The sequence below is a fragment of the Lutjanus erythropterus genome, chromosome 14, assembly GCF_056507025.1.
Source record: "Lutjanus erythropterus isolate fLutEry1 chromosome 14, fLutEry1.hap2, whole genome shotgun sequence".
Lineage (NCBI taxonomy): Eukaryota > Metazoa > Chordata > Actinopteri > Lutjaniformes > Lutjanidae > Lutjanus > Lutjanus erythropterus.
Genome location: NC_139330.1, coordinates 8,113,006 through 8,133,542, shown reverse-complemented (window position 1 = coordinate 8,133,542; position 20,537 = coordinate 8,113,006). Strand labels below are relative to the sequence as shown.

General features: G+C 41.3%; 1 protein-coding gene across 2 annotated transcripts in view; it reads right to left on the bottom strand.

The window, feature by feature from the left end:
* Nucleotides 1-712: 712 nt before the first annotated feature.
* The window catches only part of micu1 (mitochondrial calcium uptake 1), a 50,403-nt gene continuing 30,578 nt past the window's right edge, over nucleotides 713-20,537 (bottom strand). Inside the window, exons 6-13 of one of the 2 annotated variants that reach the window (XM_084735480.1) lie at nucleotides 19,788-19,793; nucleotides 18,912-19,026; nucleotides 15,119-15,201; nucleotides 13,435-13,635; nucleotides 9,637-9,774; nucleotides 6,180-6,288; nucleotides 2,109-2,198; nucleotides 713-1,228 (exon numbers count right to left, since the gene is read on the bottom strand). In XM_084735480.1, coding sequence (XP_084591606.1) covers nucleotides 1,068-1,228; nucleotides 2,109-2,198; nucleotides 6,180-6,288; nucleotides 9,637-9,774; nucleotides 13,435-13,635; nucleotides 15,119-15,201; nucleotides 18,912-19,026; nucleotides 19,788-19,793 — 903 coding nt within the window. In that variant the 3' untranslated portion in view covers nucleotides 713-1,067. The remainder of the gene's footprint in view (nucleotides 1,229-2,108; nucleotides 2,199-6,179; nucleotides 6,289-9,636; nucleotides 9,775-13,434; nucleotides 13,636-15,118; nucleotides 15,202-18,911; nucleotides 19,027-19,787; nucleotides 19,794-20,537) is intronic. The other variant, XM_084735479.1, reaches the window with a different exon arrangement.

Genomic DNA, 20,537 nt, shown 5'->3' with positions numbered 1-20,537 from the left:
TAATCAAAAGAATAACAGATTAATCGATGACAGTGGTTTGATGGCATGATGGCAAAGCAGATTTTTCAAGCAAGCACTCAGCCGGTTCTCTAGGACGTCTTCATTTAGGAAAACTGAAGCAATCACCTTCAGTTAGGAGGTGGTATTAGCTTTGACAGCTGTGCTCTTCAATGTTGCTATGGTTGCAAGTTGGGTAGTGGATGAATTTTGAGTAGCGATTAAACTTGAGCCGAACTACGTGTGCGTTAAGCGGTTTTAACGCACACATGCCGGCCAATTAGAAGAGAGTATTCACCCAGACCATGATATAATGATAAATATGTGACAAAGCTGGCAGGTATAAATGCTGCTGACGGAGAAGTGAGATCTGAGGCTGAACACGACAGATAAATGTGGGCTCGCTGTTTGACCTTTAAACTTTAAATGAGTTGTAACACCTTATTAATAACTTATGAAGTGTTTACAACCCAATTAATAACCTTATGATAAATCCTTTATAAGGGTAGTCTTATTGTAAAGTGGTATTGAAATAACTAAAGGTCTGTTGTCAGTATAGAACAGACGTACTGCGGCATTTCTACAGCTGAAGGTCAAAGAAGATTGATTCCACTTCTTGTCTTCCCTTTAGCAGTAAAATATGGTAAATATAAGGATATAAAAAGTGCCATTATTAGTATTTGACAAAGGGTTACACAGTCACCTGCTGAATCATTCCTTTACAGAATATGGCAAAAAAATAAACACACCAACTTTGTATATTTTATATAGATATACAAACCCCCATGATGCCTTGTACAGGCACACTACAGAAGCCTCTCAGGACACACCGCGCTGCGTCAGCATGCTTCAGTCACTATATCGATAGTTTGAACTACAGCGACATGCGTTAATGATTGATGATGCACCTCAGAGCTGCAGTCCTAATGAGTTCATTGCATTTAATTGTCTGTTTAAATTCTTTAGACCTGTTGAAGGAGAGTGTCTTTTAATGCTGCTGTGGCCGCTGTCGCTGCTTTATTCACACGCCGTCCTTTCTCTCCCGCTCACACGTTGCCTCTGCACCTCTATTATGTCTTTGGTGTGGCGAAGTCCCAGGCGGTATCCTGGGCACACTTCCACATGGCGCGCACCAGCCGAGTGAAGCCCATGTCCTTGGGTTTCTCCAGCCCACGCATCAGCCGCTGCTTCATAATGGCTATGAACTCCTTATTACTAAGCTCTCCGTTCCCTGAGGAGGAGACAGGCAGGCAGGCAGGCGGGGGGGGGGGAGAGGAGGAGGGGGAGAGGGGAGATGGACAGTGGGAGAGATGATGAAATAATAAAAGAAGACTGAGTAAGAGGAGGAAATGAACTCTATTTATTGATGATTACCACCTGTCAGAGGAGGTGGTGTTTGTTTTCCACAAATATTTGCGGAGAAGAGCGATGATGAACCAGCCAGTTGCACAAAACACCTTAAGGCTTTTCCTCAAGTATGACACACCCATCTCTCATCTGTCTTGATGTTACTTGATTTAAGTGCCGTCTTTGACAGCGTGGATCATGAAATCCTCCTACACCGCCTTGAACATCTTTTTGGTCTCAAGAGGCAGCCACATTCTTAGTTCTGATCATTAACTGTCGTTCTGCTCTAAGGTCCAATAAAGTGTTCCTCAGGGATCAGTACTTGGCCCACTCTTGTTCTGTATCATAATCTATTATTGCCATGTTGATATTTGCTGTTTTTCTGTAACAGTCAATGATTTCTCCCAGCTGGTTAAACTAGAAACATGCCTGTCAGAAGTCCACCAGTGGACGAGGCTTAAGTACTACTCACTGTAACACAGTATACAGGCTTGTTTCATCAGATTTCACAGAGAATCTGACCTGGGGCAGGTATTAAAAAATAGCCAATCTTCTTGCAGATGGTCTTGTTAACTTAACCAAGTCATATAAAGGCATCAGTAATAAAGGGAGACTGTTTTATAACCAGTTAAAAACTCCTCGTAGTAGCTTTAAGGGTGTTTTGTGCAACTGGTTTTATTGTTAGGAAACCTTAACTTGGACTTTAAGTTCAAGTTAAGTTCAGTCTTAACTTGTGTTTTGTGCGACCGGTCCCAGATACTCACCGTCACAGTCGAACAGAGCGAACACCACATCACACACATGATCTGACAGCTCCACCTTGGCCACAGTGCGAGCCACCTGCTTCATGGTAACTGAGAGACAAGAGGGGCGGGAAGCACAGATAGAGAGATTCACTGTTTGTGAGATGGAGTAATAGAGGTGCGAGTCACACAAGCCAGCTCATAAATGGCCCATATGGAGGACATTGTGTGCGAGCCAAACTGCTGGAGATCGATAGCAGGCAGGGCTCCCATTCACCGGGGAGACTCTTATCTGATAGACATGAGAGAGAGAAAGAAGTGGCTGAGGGGAGGAGGAGGAGGAGGAGGAGACGGCATCAGGACATCCAGCTGAGAATGAGCTGGCGAAGAGGAATGAGAAAAAGATGGAAGGCGGGACGGGATGGAGGTGTAGCGAGTAAGAGAGGGAAATGGAGAGCCTCGGGGTCATTTCAGGAAAACAAATAGATAATAAAAATGATGGAAAAACTCCACAGTCTCAACCAGAATGATTGATTATTAGACTTCAAAGGGCGCACAAGTGGAGGAGTATGAGAAAGAGGAGAGGGCTGCGATGAAAAGAATAATATCCAACTAAATCTCACTGCAAATGGTACAGAGATACTGAGGAAAAAAACAGCTGAATCACTCCGCCAAGAATCTCATTAGTGGCCTTCTTCTCTACCTTTAAGAAAGACAATATGCAGTTCCAGATAACACACCCACATATGAGCAACAGTACTAAAAGGGTGTGAAATCATTGGATTTGAGAGTGAGATGAAAGTGATGAGGACGAGAAACAAAGATATAAAAGACAAGACAGAAACACGAGAGCTCCTGCAGGCTTTAAGAGCAGGAGGACCATGATGGGAAGACGGAGATAATTTGCGGACGTATGCCTGGCAGCCCTCCAGCCTGATGTTTTCAAAAACTCTCTCTCTCTCTCTCTCACACACACACACACACACACACACACACACACACACACACACACACACACACACACACACACACACACACACGCAGGCTTGTTAGACGGCTGGTGTAGACATGCGGCTGAAGCCATACGCTGGAAACAAGCACCTCAGGGTCGACCCCAAACTCCCTCAAAGCAGCTGCTGATTCTTCAGTGAATCAGAACTAATAGACGTGCTGACAGAGAACATATGGAGGCCTATTGAACGGCAGAATCGCTACGATAAATGAAGACAACAATTGACTCATCAAACAATTGCTACAGGTCCTCGCAGCCTATGCTGCTCTCATTCACTTGACTTTCATTGTTTGGATCGTACAGAATGAATTGAGTAAAAATGAATGTGCTGAGGAAGATTAATGAAACAAGACTAATTTAATGATTCATTAGACATATGGTAATTTATCTTCTTGAATAGCCATTGTAGACACAGTCCTCAGAGGTGAGAATGCAGGGTCAGCAACACTCAACTAAATAATCCTTAAAGGGAAAGTCTGGATTATTAGAGGTGGGGTCGTGTGAGCTACTCAGTGTATCACCTACAGTAGATGGCGGTCGGCAAGTCCCCAGTTTGGGGATCAGAGAGGAGCACTAGCATGGAAGCTAAGCACAGCATTATATTTAAAATATTTTCATCACTTTACCTCGCCTTTTCTGATTGTTCAATCAGTTTCTTTTTGCAAAAACATTTGTTTTCGCATGCAGAACACTATAATTGCTGGTCCACTGCTGCCTCAATCTCTTAGTTTGTTTGTGTTATCGTGTGACTTTGGTGAATCTGAACTAACCTTTTCAAAAAAATGCAATACAACAACATATCATACAATAACAAACAAATTCATGAGGGCTGAAACAACTCCTCGAGAAACTTGAGTAACTCAGTTACTAAAAATCATTGTTGTTTAATCGATGTAACCATATAAAGCACAACAGTTGGAACACAGTCGGACCATGATCCAGATCACCACATTTCAGCAGACAAAAATTATCAATCATAGTATGAAACAGAGCTACAACGATTAATCGATTATTAAACTACTCACCAACCATTTAAAGTTTTTACAAGAAAAAGTCCAATTTCTCTGATTCTAGACTCTTTAATATTTTTGGGGTTTTCTTTACTCCTCTATGACAGTAAACTGAATATCTATGGGTAGTGAGTAAAACGAGACAAGATTTGAAGATGTCATCTTGGGCTTTAGGAAATAATAAATCGACCGAATGATCAACTATGAAAATAATTGTTAGTTGCAGCTGTAGTGTGAAATACAGTTTAACTGCAGCTGTTACTTTTTCAAAGTGATAACTCTGTGATTGCCGATGCAGAGTTGCAGTGATAAGACAAGACAGATGTGTGCTGTGTCTCACTCTGAGGTGCAACACTGTGTGGCACTGCAGTCTTTAAAAAAAAAGAAAAAAAAAAAGGCCAGTGCGACTGATTTAAAAGCCGTCGCTTTGGCCTCCATTGAGTGTAATCCTGTTGGCTGTGACTTCTGGGCATGCTTGTCATCACAGAAATAGATCATAAGATTGTGATGTTTACTGCAACTTGAGCTCGGTCAGCGGAGCAGCTCTGTGTCGCTGCCTGACTGCGACAGCAGTGCTGTTCTGTGACACAGGCTTCAGTGTTCATTGGCTATTACTTCTGAAGTGTAACCAATCAGATCAGCCAGGCCAGAGTGTAGTATTATCATACTGTATAAAGTATCTTATAATTTATGTATTACAGGTCAATATAATACAGTATAGTATTGGTAGTATATTTTATAGTATCATAAAAATGGTTGTTTTTCTAAAAAGGAAAGAAATTAGTTGTTCATTTTAAGGGACTTGTTTTATTTTCTTTTTTTGTATTTTTCACCAAAGAAGTCTGGTTAGTTTGGAGAGAGTGATATTTGGCTTATAGCCATTTCCTTTCAGGTAAAGTGGTGAAAATATTCTACATACAGCATACACTTACACTAATATTGATTGATTTTTTAGGTGGCTAAAATGCTTTTGCTACCGGCAGTTCATTGCTTAGCTTCCTACACCAGTACTCCTGCTGCTTCTCCAAACTGGGATCGTGCCAACTGCCACTGTCCCTTTAAGATCTTCATGAAATTAGACACATAATACTATGAATGATGAACTGACTGCTAATGCAAACGGTGCGTCCTACTGCAGATGCTTCACATTAAGTGTTAAAATGGCTGAACTGGGTGGCTTTTATTGTGAAGAAAATCCTTCATATTACAATTTTAAGGTTTTGCTTCAGGGTACTTTGGATGTTGGGCTGCACATTATGGTAAAAATACCATATTGCAATTATTTAGACACATATTGCTATTGTGATATGATCTACCAATAGCAGAAATGGTCATTTTTGCATCACAATTTTTATTTTCACCGATGGGAAATCATGATGATGTGACATTTGTTGGGGTCTGTACCAAACAAACATGTTTTCTTACATCTGGGGAACAAGATTTGTAGTCCAGGGCATCTCTGCAGCATTACAGCACTTCATTATAATGCTGTTTGTCACATATTCTCCTTTATCAAAAAATTGCAGCTTCTGTGATTTGGATGTTGCACTTGGCCATATTGTGATTGCGATAATATTTCGATTAATTGTGCAACACTATCTGAAAGTGTTGATGAAATCCTCCAGTCCATCCAACAGCTTACAGATGAAATACACCCTTCTGGTGCTGTGGAGTGAAACAGCAACCACGTAACGACGGGTCAACCCTCCTCTCCCTCCCCCACTGATGATGCTGACATGTGTCAGTAGGCATCAGTAGGCTGCACTGTTGAGTAAAAAGTGGTCTGTCATGTGTGCATGTTCGGGGTTCTTGGACTTGAGCATGCGCTCTCCTGCTGGCCTGGAGGAAGAGGCGACAGATAAACGGATGGATGGACAAACAGATGACAAATGGCTGAGCAAGGACTGGGAGCAAAGCCAGGCAAAAAGAGATGTGGGAAGTGGATCTGGCTGGCTGAGTGTTAACAGCTCTGAGAGACAGAGGATGAAAGTGACAACAGTTAAGTCCAAAAGGGGAGTAATTAGGAGGAAAGAGAGAATGTCAGAGGAAAAAGGGCAAATGTGGGTGTACCTTTGTCTATGGAGGCTCCAGCCATGTGGTAGAAACTCAGGGCTGTGTCCACGTCGTTCACGTTCTTCAGGAAAGTAAAGAAATTCTCCACCTCCTCAAATGTAATGCCCTGCACAAGAAGGGAAAATACAAAAAAACAAGAAGATTGAGAAAGCCTGTGACAAATCAGGAACAAATCATTCCTGCAGTTACCTGAGCCACTGGAGCCTCTGCAATCCTGTGAAAAATCAGCCAAATATTGTCATGACAAGAGCTGCGACTGCACAATGACATTTTGGGAGCAGCTCAGCATTGTGACATAAACGACGAGAGGAAGTGGGCAGAAGCTGTTGTCACACATGGACAAACAGTGCGCCACGGACGGAAAAGGGAAACAGACGGCCTAAGACACACATGTGCATGTACACACAGAAACAGACGCACAGACACACAGCTGCCGCACTGCTGATGAGCTCATTTACAAAGAAAACCGAGCAGCTGGTCTTAGGCAGTAAATAACACTCTTCTCATTTGCATTACAGGTTATGCCAATGCTGAGAGATGGAGAGCGGGATGGAAAAAGAGAGGGTGAAAGAGGGAAAGAGGGATGCTTACTGCAGTTTAATTCCTCAGAGAGACAAAACTCTGGCAGCACCCAGCCTCGTCTTTTTCTCATGCCTGGGAGGAACGGCAGCTTTTCTCGGCTAATCACGGCATTTAACCATCAAACTTGCCTCATCATGGCTCAGTCTGACATCTGTGGTGCTTTAATGTATACCAACAAGCTATTACATGAGGCTTACTATGAAAAAGAAAAAGAAATGGGAGGTATTTTGTTGCGACACCTCTAGGGACAGGATATGCATGGGCGTAACTTCAGTCAATTGACTGATGGGGCTCATTACAGTGAGGCGGAACCCGCACAAAGCCAAAGTTCATGAAAAACACTGAAAAAAGGGAAAGGGATAGAGAGACACTGAAGCTGGCTTCAAGCTCTCTCTGAATCTTGAATATTTTTACATATCTCCTCTGTTTGGTTTGTCCCAGTGGAACCATTTTACTTGCTTAGAGCAATGTGGTGGTGTAAGATGTGTCTGGGCGATGGAGAGTCAAAAATCTTTCTTTTTTTCAAGAAGCTTTGCATGACGCAGCCCAGTCGGAAATAGACTAAACTGAATAAGGAGTTTTTGACTGTCAGCAGAGAAAATGAGGAAGACAAAAACCTGGAGGATCTGCCTTTGTAACGTGAAGTGACATTAAAACTGCAGTAACTGATTCTTTTGGCCATTGCGGGCTGAGAAAACAAGCTGTAAACATAACATTGACTTCCTAACTTTCCCATATTCAATCTCTTTTTGCTCTGTTTATGGTCTCCACCTATTCCTGAGGAAAATGTGTCTCTAGCAACTTCACTATGTCCACCAGCTAGCTGCTAATTCATATTTGATGGGGCTCATTACAGTGAGGTGGAACCGGCATGAAACCAACATTCATGCAACACACTGGAAATAGGAAATAGGTAAGTTTATACTGCAGCTGGCTTCAAGCCCTCTGCATCTTGAATGTTTTTCCTCTGTTTGGTTTGTCCCAGTGGAGCCATTTTACTTGCTTGGAGCGATGAGGTGGTGTAAGACATGTCTAGGTGATGGGGAGCCAAAAACTCTTTCTTTTGTAAGAAACCTTGCATGACACTGCTCAGTCGGAAGTAAACTAAACAGAATGAGAAGTGTTTGATTGATAGAAGAGGAAACAGGGAAGACAAAACCTGCAGTGACTGCTTCTTTTGGTCATTAGGTGCAGTAGAAACAAGCTGTGAACACAACACTGACAGATGACGGCTTTTAAGTTGATGTGGCGAACTGATGATGAGTCCAAGTCCAATATTTACTCTGTTTTTTGTCTCCACCTATTCCTGAGGAATATGCGTGTTTCTTTAGCAGTTTAATTCTTCACTATGTTCACTAGCTAGTTGCTAACTGTGTCTGATGGGGCAGTGAGGTGGAACATACATGAAGCCAAAGATCATGAAAAACATTGGAATTAGGGGATAGGTGAATACTGCAGCTGGCTTCAAGTCCTCTGCATCTTGAATATTTTTCCTCTGTTTGGTTTGTCCCAGTGGAGACATTTTACTGGCTTAGAGCAATGTGGTGGTGTAAGACGTGCCTAGGCGACAGACAGTCAAAACTATTTCTTTTGTAAGAAACTGCATGACACTGCTCAGTTGGAAGAAATCTAAACAGAAGACAGGGTTGTTGATGGATAGGAAGACCTAATGAGGACAAAACCTGATTTAGACACTGACAGAGACAGGGATTATTAAGAAGCTCACAGAGAGACGGAGGATTAATTATGTCCTTCTGCTGAGTGCAGGTGGCTCTGTATTTGGTCACCACAAACAGAGATAATGGAAGGTAGGGAGAGTAATTCCTTTTAAAGACCAAAATAACTGCATATATGCAGATTTTTAAATGTGGCTAAACTCACTTAAAATGGAAAGTGACCCTTTTTCCATTGCCAGCAGACGAGTCTGTCTGTCTATTTTTTTTCCTAACGTGCACTGGAAAGCCGAGACTCACTGCCTGTGCAGGAGACCAGAGAGAAAGAAGTTTTCAAAAGTCTCAGTGTTCAGCTCTCAGTACTTTTGTGGCTCCTAACTGAATCTCTGTGGTTTGAAATTTTGTTTCTCTCCTGCATCACTGTCTGAGTTCAAGTTCGCTTTCAGATGGATATGTGTCATGTTTAGTTACTGCTGATAAAAAAACAAACCTTTCCTGACTTTCAAAATGAACCTTTTTAGATAACAAAATAATGGATACTTTATAGGGAAATAAACAGTTTTTAAAAGTAGGCACACCTTCAAAAGTGTGCAAACTCCGCTGCTTAGGGCTGACACATGTCAAACCAGAGATACACCTGCTTTTAACTACACGTATCCTGCATCCATTTGGAGTGATGGTTGTGCATGACCTCAGAAATGAACACTATGTGTACACGGACACAAACATGTGGTTAAACAGCTACAATATGCAGTGATTGGCTGTGAGCAAAACCAAATAAATTGTATTTTTTTTCTACTAGTTCTGGGTACAAAAAGGATCTAATGCAGGCATCATTTGACTGGAGTAATTTCAGCACTACTTGGTACTGGGTTACTTCGACTGAAGGGTACTGAACACTGATACCCAGTCCTGGTCTCAGTGGGAGATTTTGTCCCGTCTAAATGGGGCCAGTAAGTGTCGGTCAAGTGGACAATGTCAGCCTCCGAATGTGCTGTCCTCTCCTGGTGATATATTATCTCTCATCCCGTCTTTCTCTCACACACTCTCAATGTCCTGTCACTCTCTTTTTCTTCGTATGTAGGCCAATCACTTAAAACACTCACACCACCAAATTTAGCACCACATATATAACCACAGAGTAGCAATTACTTATCTCAGAGTTGCAGGAAACCATGAACAAGAACAGTTTTATCTACCTGTGCATCCTTGAACATCTTCTTCAAGCCCTTCTGCATCTGCTTGAGTTTACGAGACTGGACGCCACTATAGGCCAGCAGCATGCCCCCAAACTGTCTCTCAGTGATTCTGCCATTCATGGGATCGTTCCTCTCGAACTGCAGGAGGGGAAGAAACAAGATGAAGATTGAGTGCTATGCAGAGGGACAACCAAATTAATAGGAGGAGGACGGCGTGGGGAGATGGGAAACAGTAAATACTGGTGTCAGGCTTCAAGTTGAATCATGCTTGGAGCTGGCATGGGTGACATTAAATCTGCATGTGCGTAATTTTTATTTATTTATTTATTTATACTATGTCCCACTGGAGCATGGCTTAACAGCAGTGGGCCTTGGCTGTGTCAGGTCAATCCAGTCGATTTACGTCTGAGGTTCAGTTCAGCCGGCCACACGGCTCCCCTCCCTCTGAACGTGCCGACCTCTCAAAATGTTAATTTGTCCCACTTACGAAAGGCAGCTCATGACTAAGCCAAAAATAAGCCTGGAGTGAATATTTCAGGGGTGACCCGACCATTCAGTGCACCCCTGGAGGATCTACCTTTTGTGAGGTCACATTAAACCTGCAATAATTCTGAGCCACTGAGGGCAGCGGAAACAAGCTGTGAACACAAGATTGACACATGACACCTTGTTAGTTGAAGTGGTGAACTGGTAATAAGTGTAAGGACAATATTCACTCTCTTTTTGCTCCGTTTTTGGTCTCCACCACCTCTTGTCGAAAATATGTGGCTCTTTAGCTGCTTAATGTATCACTGTGTCCACTGGCTAGTTGCTAACTGTGTGTGTCTGCTGTCTGGTGCTGGGCAGGTTGGGTACGGTGGGTTTTTGGAGCTTTTTCACTAAAAACAGCTGCCATTTTGGGTTGATCTTATCATGCTGTACATTCAAGTGTTTTTTTTTTCAAGTGCATTTTTCTGATGCATCCAGATTTAATAATTAGTAATTTGATGGTATAAAAAATTCAGGTTATCATTGACAGCTGAGCTGTGCTCATGAGCAAGCATCATTTTAATCCAAACCATGATCTTTTCCCACCTCTAACCAGGCCACAGTGTTGTTACATAACAAAACATAATTAGTTTGTACAACATGCACAATGAAGAAACAACACATACAAACCTCGTGAGACTTTCACAAATAGAAACAACCCCAAATGACATTACAAGTGGAAGATGGCAGCTGTAATATCCAGGATACTGTGGCTTATTTTTTGTCCAGTGGGACATGGTCATTTGAAACATTTTCATGAAAATAGCAATTTTAGCCTCTTTAAGGACAGCAGCTCTTGTCATTCTCATATTTCCCATACTATGTGTGGACATACATGCTTGATAAAGATAGATAAAGACTGATAAAGCCAGTTGGTTTACTTCCAAATTGTGCACCCCTGTGTTCTGAAAATATTTCACGGTACTTTATTTTTGAGTAGTAGGCCATTTACTGAACATTTACTCTAATTAATTAGATTACTCTTACTAAGTGACACCACGTCAGAGAAGCAGCACAAATCGCTACATCAGCCTCCAGCCTCAGAGGACAGAAGAGCTGACTGGATTAAAAGTTTATTTTTGATGACAACGTGCGTGTGGATATTACTTCGCTGGCCTCCTTTTTCAACGAGCGCCAGCCGGCAACACTACGAGCTCAATGATGGACATATACCATCTGTCCATGACGCAACTTTTGCTATGTTTTATGTTGTTTTAGTGTTTATTTTGCAGCTATCTGGGTCAATTTGGTGCTAACATATTTTACAGCTAATGAGGCTCTTCCCACAGGCTGGGGCGATGTTGGACTATCGACAGACAGTGAAGAGAAACTGTGTGAACGTTAAGCCTCATTTGAAACCAACTAAATAATGAGAGTAGCAGGTCGGATGTCAGTAACTGTTTTTCATGTTGCTTTTTGTTTAAAGTTTATACTGCAGCACCAGGGCAGATAGCTTCAGAACTGGACACCTGCTGGTTCTGCTGTGTGAACCTGGTTCCCCGGTGTACGTGTTTATGTTGCTGTATATAAATGTGCTTAATCGACATGCTCTGAAGCTAATGACATAACTGCGTGTGAAGAACAAATGGTCAAACTGCAGGAAATTTATTTGCTTGGCAACTTTGACTGACCAGTACCCACTTAGGCTACAAGTACCAATTAATATTTTTCCAAAAATGAGACATTTTCTCAGGAAAATGTGCATCTTTTCCAGGAGATCCAGGTATAATTTTAGCTACTGTCAAAACAGATTGGCCATATATCAGTCGACAGTATGTTACAAGGAGAAATGTGGGCTCCAAACCTGACCATTTTAGTGTATTATCTGAAGGTATTAATAATTATTGAGATCAAAAAGCATTATGAATCAAAACAAACAAATCAACATTATAATGAACATAATATAAACTTCATGTGAAGCTTGAACTTTACAGCTGCGAGGATGAAAGGCTAAGTTTATGTCTGATCTGTCGCTGTCGGTCTGAGCCTTGTAGAAGCGATATTTTACAATTATTCATATTCAATTTCAGTAAAACAAATATTAAGCAGAGACTGACTCCATATTCTGTTCACGCTCAGAGATCACAGCCCTTTTTTGTAGATTTTAAATGTATTTGATCCCTCATTCAGACAGCACTGCGCACACTTTGCATCTTCATTGGTTAATATATTGAAGTATTTCCACATAAAACAGGTGACAGAAATTGTGTTGTATTTGTCTAATTCAGAGGATAGAGACACAAGTTACAGTACTAACTGTGGTCAGAAGTGTTTGAATTAATGATGCTTTGTGCTTGCTAGTTGAAGTTCATGCACACAGCTGTGGAATATGTTTTAAGAAGGTAAACTAGACCCACATATTTCCTAAATACGCACCCATATCTATTTTAGAAATGCTTTTCCCGGTTCTCTGTTTTCTACTTCTCAGTGTAAGAGTTACAAAAGCAAGAACAAGGGAAAATAAGCGAGAGAAGAAGTTCGGCACCTGCAAAACAAAAACAGCTACAGCCGGTGAAATATGTCCCAGAGTGAGCTGCAGCCTCAGCAAATAAATAGAGGAGTGAGGGCAAGCATGTGAGAGTGAAACTTGAGGAATTGGATTGGATTACCACTGTTAGTGTCAACCTTATCTGTGCTGTTATGACTTCCCTCTCTGAGCATCGTGGTATCATTAAGAGCTGACAGATAGCGCTTTCTTTCTGGCAAACGCTCCAACTGGAGTCCTATTCTTGGAGCTTCAGATGACGGCGCCCATTACGCGTCAGTGTATCAGTTAGGCACTACCCACGCTGATTAAACAGATTAGAGTAACCATATGCTTAACAACACTGCTTTTACTGTGAAGAAAGGGGAGGGGGTCTGGAGGAGAGGGAGGAAGAAAGCTTTTATACTCGACTGTCACAGCTTTGAGAGAGTGACACTGACCGGTGCTGACAGACAATCCACGCAGCACATTTCTCATCCTCTGCACTTGTTTTCCTTTGTGTTGTGTATAACACTCAGCTGTCACTGCCTCCTTTTTTCTCCCCCGGCTCTTCAACATCTTTTGGTTTATTTGTTTGTTTACTGGGGGACTAATTTACTTCCTCAGAGTGAAGAAGCTATCAATTTTCATGTGTAGTCCCCGAATGTTTACAGAGGACACTAAGATTTCAGCAAAGCCGTAACATTCAAATTAATTCATTATAATTGTACACAATAGTGCAATAAAACAGTACATGAATACACATTGTCTTCCTCCCCTCACTCACTTTCTTCTTCCATTATTACCTCTAGTTTGAGCACATCATGCTGCAGTTTCCTCTGAAACTCCAGAAAGCTGCCAATGGTGAGTTTTCCCTTCAGGTCTTCTCCAAAGAAGTAGGTCGTGAGAGCAGAGCTGCAGCCGGCCGTCTTCAGGGTGTTTCCTGTCGTGGTGCGGTCACGGTGACGCATGCCCATACTGGTCTGGGAACGAATGATGCTCTGGACCTAAAGATGTCAAACAGGGGTGAGGATGTAGAAGCTTTTAGAAACGGTTATTACTTTCTGGAGTATATAAAACTACTACATGTCTGATAGAAATTGTTTTAAGCCCTTAGACCTCTGTAGAACACTAATGTTGCTACAGTTTACTGAAAATCCCAATTTAAATCAGTTTTTTTTTCCCACTCAATCCAAACAAACTGAAAAAAGAGAGAGAAATCACAAGTTGATTTCATTTCATAAAACACAATTTCCTCTTTTTTGATAACAAATATGTCACATGTAGCTTTTTAGACCACATTTGATTCAACCTATTTAAAAAAAAGCACCAGATGAAAACAACAAGTAGCTCTAAAACTGCTGTAAATAGCTGTGATTAAATGAATCTCAGTCTGCCTGAAAGAAGAGAAAGTAATGTGATTCAAAACATTTTTGGCTGTTTGCCGCCTAAGTTGACATTCAGAGCGTGACAATCTTCACTGAATAACACTGGGCTTTCAAAATAAAGAAGGGAAGAAGAAATGTCCTACATGTTACCCCATACAGCTGTGTTATAAGAACAAACCACAGTAATGTCGCAGTAGGATGTGCTTTTGGTCTTTCTCACACACAATAGCACTTTCATCACTGTTATCGTCATCTCTTTTGTCTATTATTTGGTGCAATATAACTTTTTGCTTCTCATATCAATGCCAATGCTACTGCTCTATTTTTAGCTTCTTTTTGCACTAATCTTATCTTACTTGTATTGTTATTCTCCTAGGCACCATTTCTTTGCATTTGCTCCTTGTGCTCTTTATATTAATTGCTCTTATTGCTGTCATTCTTATGCGACCGTAATTTTTGGAGAAATCTGGCAGAATTTCCTTTGGGATTAATAAACTTCTATGTTATTTTATCTTAGCTTATCTCCAGCAGTGAGAGCTAGGGAGGTTCTGCTGTTTACTAATGGTAGGAATAAATCACAGATCTCAATTCTACTTTTTCCCCCATGTTTTAACACACTGGACTGAATGATATTAAAATGACAGGAGCTCCCAGGCACTACAATAAATAATAGAATAATTTTATCAGACAGCTGCCCATTCTAAAAAGCCTACAAGGTTTGTAAAAGATTAGCTTCTTTAATTTGCTTTATATTACAAAGCATTTAAATTTCTAACTGGGAATGTAACACTGTATATCACAAACCCGATGAGATCCAGTGGTGGAGATGTTGACATATCACAGAGTGCAGAGCACAGCACTTATCTTCTCCCTCTGAGAAAATGTCACATCAATGCCTACCTTTACTGCCTGTCACTGTGTGTTACTGGCTACTTTAAAGCAATCAGGAGCTACTGCAGACATTAAAGCACAGTCCAAACGTGTGGGCTGGCTGTTTTAACCTTGTGTCTCCTCCGATATGTTGATTTTGTGTGTCTTTGTGTGTGTGTGTGTGTGTGTGTGTGTGTGTGTGTGCAAGACGTGCTGCTGATCACAGTCGAACCTGGTCAAACTCCTCCAGATCCACCTCTCCATCTCCGTTCAGGTCAAACATCTTGAAGGCAATCTCAAAGTTTCTCTGGGGAGCTGGACACAAAAATAAATTCAGGAATCAATACAACACAATATTAAAAACAACATGTTACACTGAATCGACCCAGGCAACAGCTTGAGAGTACAATACCCACTTGGCCATTACACATAAACCGCGTGACATCTTCAGCTTTCATCTTACGCCCCAGTGGTGCAACATGGGGCAATATAAATGCTCTTTTTTGAGCCAATAGTCATGAGACTGCAAAATGATTGCTACACAATCAGCTCTCCGTCTGGCGACAGCGAAGCTGCTAAAACAGATGCTGCACCGTCTGTACAAACCAAAGGTTGCGTTAACTGAATACTTCTCAATCACTGACGAAGTTTTTTAAACAATGATGGAAAAGTCTGAAGGCCGTCCGTCATTTTGACAGATTAAAACACTGAGGGTGATCTGACGCGTGTGCTTGTGGGATTGGGAAATCCCAATGTCATTGCAACAAAAATAACTCAAATGTTATTGTGAAAATTAAATGCTATTAAATGCCGTACGTCTCATTATCATAAACAATGGGAAAATAATGAATTAATAAAATTAAAATGACAGATTATCACAGTTTGTCCAAAAGTCTAATGCTTCCTTTGATATGAGCTAACCTGGAAAACAAAATTTGCACCAAGGATTTGCATTTGCGACACTGCATCCTTTTTGCAGACGGCATTTTTTGAACATCTGTTATTAAAACACACTTCACTTTGATAACCACACGACCTGCACAATAACAAGGCTCATTTCACAGCATTAACACCTACAGTCATAATGACAGAACAAACTAGAATTGGAAATGGTTGTATAAATGGTACTTCCACCCACAGTTTTATATACAGCACCTGCCTAAACAGACAGAATCTGTCGTTTTGTTCCTGTAATGAATGTAAACACTGTCTTCTTCACAACACAATCTGCATACTTTCAGTAGATACAAATGGCTAAAAGTAGAAACTGACAACTTTTCAACTTCCTCCCTGCAGCGTTTCCAAGTGATATTATTGTTTGCACCGCTGTTGCTAAGAAAACCAGATCGACTGTCTGTTTTACTCAGAGCCTAGCTCATTGAAGAAATAATCAACACCACTTTGGATACGAGAGAGGAGAAAGAAGTATGCTCACTGATGAGGTAGGAATTTGGAAACAGCCAGAAGCTATTGCAGCTATTGCTAATGAACACTGCATAGTAGTAACGGTTTGAGCAACGTTATTTCTTTGCACAAACAAGGAACTGCAGCTCTGGGTGATTTCGGGGTGAAGGAAGGAGTAACGTTACAAGACAACGTGCGAGTTTCTTCATTCATTTAGTCTGTACATCAAGCACTCATTTTCCTCGGAAACATTGTGCCCGGTGGCAGACAGAATTACACAGTGAAAATGAAGCTTATAAGGAACCAGTCCAAACGCAGATGAGGTCATTATTCGAAAGCCATTACACTGCGCAATCAACATTTACTTCATAATAATAAGTTAAAGGAAAAAGTTTTCCACTTGCGACACACATTTTGCATATCAGACATATGGACTAAGATCCACATACTTACATTTAATCATTTATCTTTGTTAAATAATAAAAAAGTAATTTTAATATTCAGAACTATACTGCATATATTTCATGTTGCATTTACGCCTCAGATACAGCACTTAAATTCATGTAACTTTTTATGCCATTACATTTATTTAAAGTTTTTGGTACATTTTCTATTTTTTTAATAAAGTGATCTATTCTTTGTTGTTTTGTAGGACTATGAGTATATGGACAATAATCTCTACACTGAAATAAACAGCCAAAAATACATTATGTAATGAATATTTGTTAAATTCTTTTCAAAGCTTCATTTTTTTACCACTTTTACCAGTGCTTTAACAGCTCTTCAACTCTTTCAAGGGAAATATTAAAGATTAATCTTGTCTTAAGTCTAAGGATTGTACAAAAGCAGTAAATATGTACCACCATGAGGCCTGTTAGAGGAAATATGTCCTCCTTTGTACTATTTTTGTGGCCGTGTTAAATGGATTGAAACCAACCAAAAGGCATCCTGCCCTGTCTTCTTAAAAATGACTTGTCCTTGAAAAGTTCCCCGGAGACTTTCTCCATATGAACGGATTATAATAAATGTTCAAGCTAAGCTGGGGGGATAAAAGTTTACTAGTGGAAGGAGTCAGAGCTTCATTTTCATTACGGCGAACTTTGACACATTCAGAAAGGAGGCATTAATGTGAAATCTACTCCCAGTATACACCCCCCAGTGCTAGATTCAGCTAAAACAAACGGATCCTGTGAAACACAACGTCTCTAGGCAGCTAGCTTGGTAGACACACATTAATAACTTTGACAGAGCTGGAGATCACACTGAACAGGCATCCAGCTTCGTAACCTGGCTAATAATATCATATTGGAAAATTTCTCTTCTTTTCACTCCCTGTCTGAATCGACGCAGTGAGAAACCAGACAGCAGAGAAGACACAGAAGATACCTTCTTGGGATTTGATTCGTGTTTATACTTTTTTTTTTTAAGGAAGTTCTGTGTAGTTTGCCTTTAAAATGTTAGACTCATATAAACATAATCCCTCTTAATCATTATTTATAACCCATTAGAAGTGTGTGGTGGTGGCTGTATCTGCACAGACCCTGCTCTCTGCTAGTATTTTCTTATTTTCTCATATTCTGTTGTGTTCGAGGCGTTTCTGGGCTTCAGCCTGTTTGTGGTGTGTAGCCCTCAGCTAATACAGCACACAGGTTTTGAGGTCAGGACTCCTCCGACCTACAGTTTAATCATATTTTCTTTGTTCTCTGCTCCCTGTGTGTGAGAGCTGCAGAAAGAGATGGAGACAGATCAACACACACACAGGCAGAACAGACGGTTAATCACTTTGGCTGCATTCACATAAAACCCAGCATTGTGTGGAGGTGTGGGTGCCTTTATTTCAGCTTGAAAATGTAACTGTTGTGAACAATTACAAAATAACACCCTGAACCACATGAACAGAGTCAACAACAAACACAGGTGTCTTCATCAGAGTAAAGACGCACTGTGTGTCAAAACATTAGTCTACTTATAATATATATGTGTGGACCAAGTCAATCTTCCACTTCCATCTTTTTCCCCTAATTTTCATTGTTTTCAGTGAACATGTAACACAAACAGAATCACGTACCGCCCTGCTGGCTCAGCCCTTTACACACACATGGATCTGGCTCTGTTACTACCTCCACTACCGGATCAGGAAAGCCCATTACATGTGAGGCGAGGCAGCAGTAGCCTAAAGGTTTAAGTGTGATCTTGTGGTCGGATCAATCCCCCAACTGGCAGGATAAATCAGGGTGGGGAAAGTGAAAGAGCAGGGCTTGCCCCTCACTCATTACCAGCACTGAGGTGACCTTGAGCAAAGCCTGCAACCCCAACCGCTCCAGTTGAGCTGCTCAGTGGCCAGCAGATAAGACTGTGGTTGTACTGGGCCGCTTCCAGGTGTGAATATGTAAAAGGGTGTTTCTGAAAAGAGAAACTCCTCTTCATAAATTCAGGAAAAAAAATAAAATAAAACAGTGCAACCTTGAGGAGGTTGTGTAAAAGGGGCTTATCTGGTCGTTTGTTGAGCCAGGGAGGACGGTGCAACTTTGAATGGTGCATTTACAAACTATGCTGCATTTTGCACCTTTAAGAACGAGGGACTGAAATGGGACGTGTGTACAGTTCAAAGATGTACTTACTGGACAGCACGGTGGTGAGGAAGATGTAGTCAGAGAAGGAGATAAGTCCACATTCTCCCAGTGTGTAAAATATGCTGTCCTCATCTGCAAACTTCTCCCTCTCCTGGGCGATCTTCTGCTCATCCAGGTCAGGACAAAAGAAAGAAGTTATATTAAAAACATTTCACATGATTCAGCACAAGCCTTATAGCTTTTACAGCTGCCCCAGGTGTGGCTTTGTGTGTGTGTGAAAGCAAGTGTGTGTGTGTGTGTGTGTGTGTGTCTGAAGCTCATACAGAGATTCTCAAACACAGAAACCTACACACATACTGTACTTACACACACACTTAAAAAAGAGCCCTGGTGCATGAGGATGATAAAGAATAGATGGTTCATCACAATAACAGTCATGCAAATGCTGCATACACATGAAGCCGTACAGGCAGGTGAAGGTGGTAGTGACAAACAATTAGTCTGGTCAGTTGGAGTACAGACACATTATCCACCAGAGGCTGTACTCACAGTGTGAAAGTGACATAAAGAGAGGGAAAACATCACGAGAGACTGTAGCACAAACACACACTATTGATCAAACAGATCTGTAACACAACCCAAATGTATTAATCATTAAAAACAAAGTGACTTTAGCTCATTCACGCACACAGACGCACAGTTAACAGACGTTTTCTCCTGTTAGCATGTGTATATTCACAGCATTGCATGAAAGTGAGACTTAATCACATGCACACTACACGCTCAGTGATAAAGACTTGAAAGACAGTGTCCAGCTAGTAGGACGCTCCACCAAAACAGAGCGGACAGACGGACAGAGCATGCCTCGGAAGGGGAAGGGAAGTTGGGGGGTGAGGGGGCCACGCTGAGCCCACGTGGAGTTACCTCCGTCTGTAAGAGGTCCAATTCAGAGGAGGAGGAAGGAGAGAAACAACTGTTAGAGAACAGCGTGGCCTCTGCTGTCTTTAGCAGGGCCTTGAACAACAAACACAAGCATTTGCATTCATAGTGTCACACACACACAAACACAGAGAAAACATCTTGCTCAAAAGAAGATAATTGGGGGATACCACTCAAGTCAAGAATTCAAATATGTCTCGCCGTCCCTGCAGCCTGTAATTGATGTTTGCACACATGAACAACAAAGCCTGCCAAAACTAGAAAGAATCAAGTAACAAAACGATGCAGCTCCACTACAAAAGGCTGTTATAACAATCATTTATGCCTATTGTCTGTCTCCTTTTTACATGTTTCCGAAGCAGTGTTGGGCAGTGATGCATTACTCAGTAACTTGTTATAGTAATATTATTACTTTACCTTCTAAACAGTAATTATATTGATTGACTAATCCAAGTAGATGTTTCATGTGATTTGTTCGTTCTAGGTAGGAGTGTTGCGTGAATGGCTTCATCCACTTCGTCCAACAAGTTTGCATAAATTATCCACCCACCCCCCACCCCAATGTATTATTTTTTCTAATGTGGAGACCAGCACCTCTACCTGTCTCCATAGGCTACATCACCTTTTAAATGATGTTGAGCAGCACAAGGCGATTTCTCTTAGGGATGTGCGTGATTAGTCATATGGTCGATTAAACGGTGACACCCTCACTAGCAGCAGAAATACTGGCCGGTT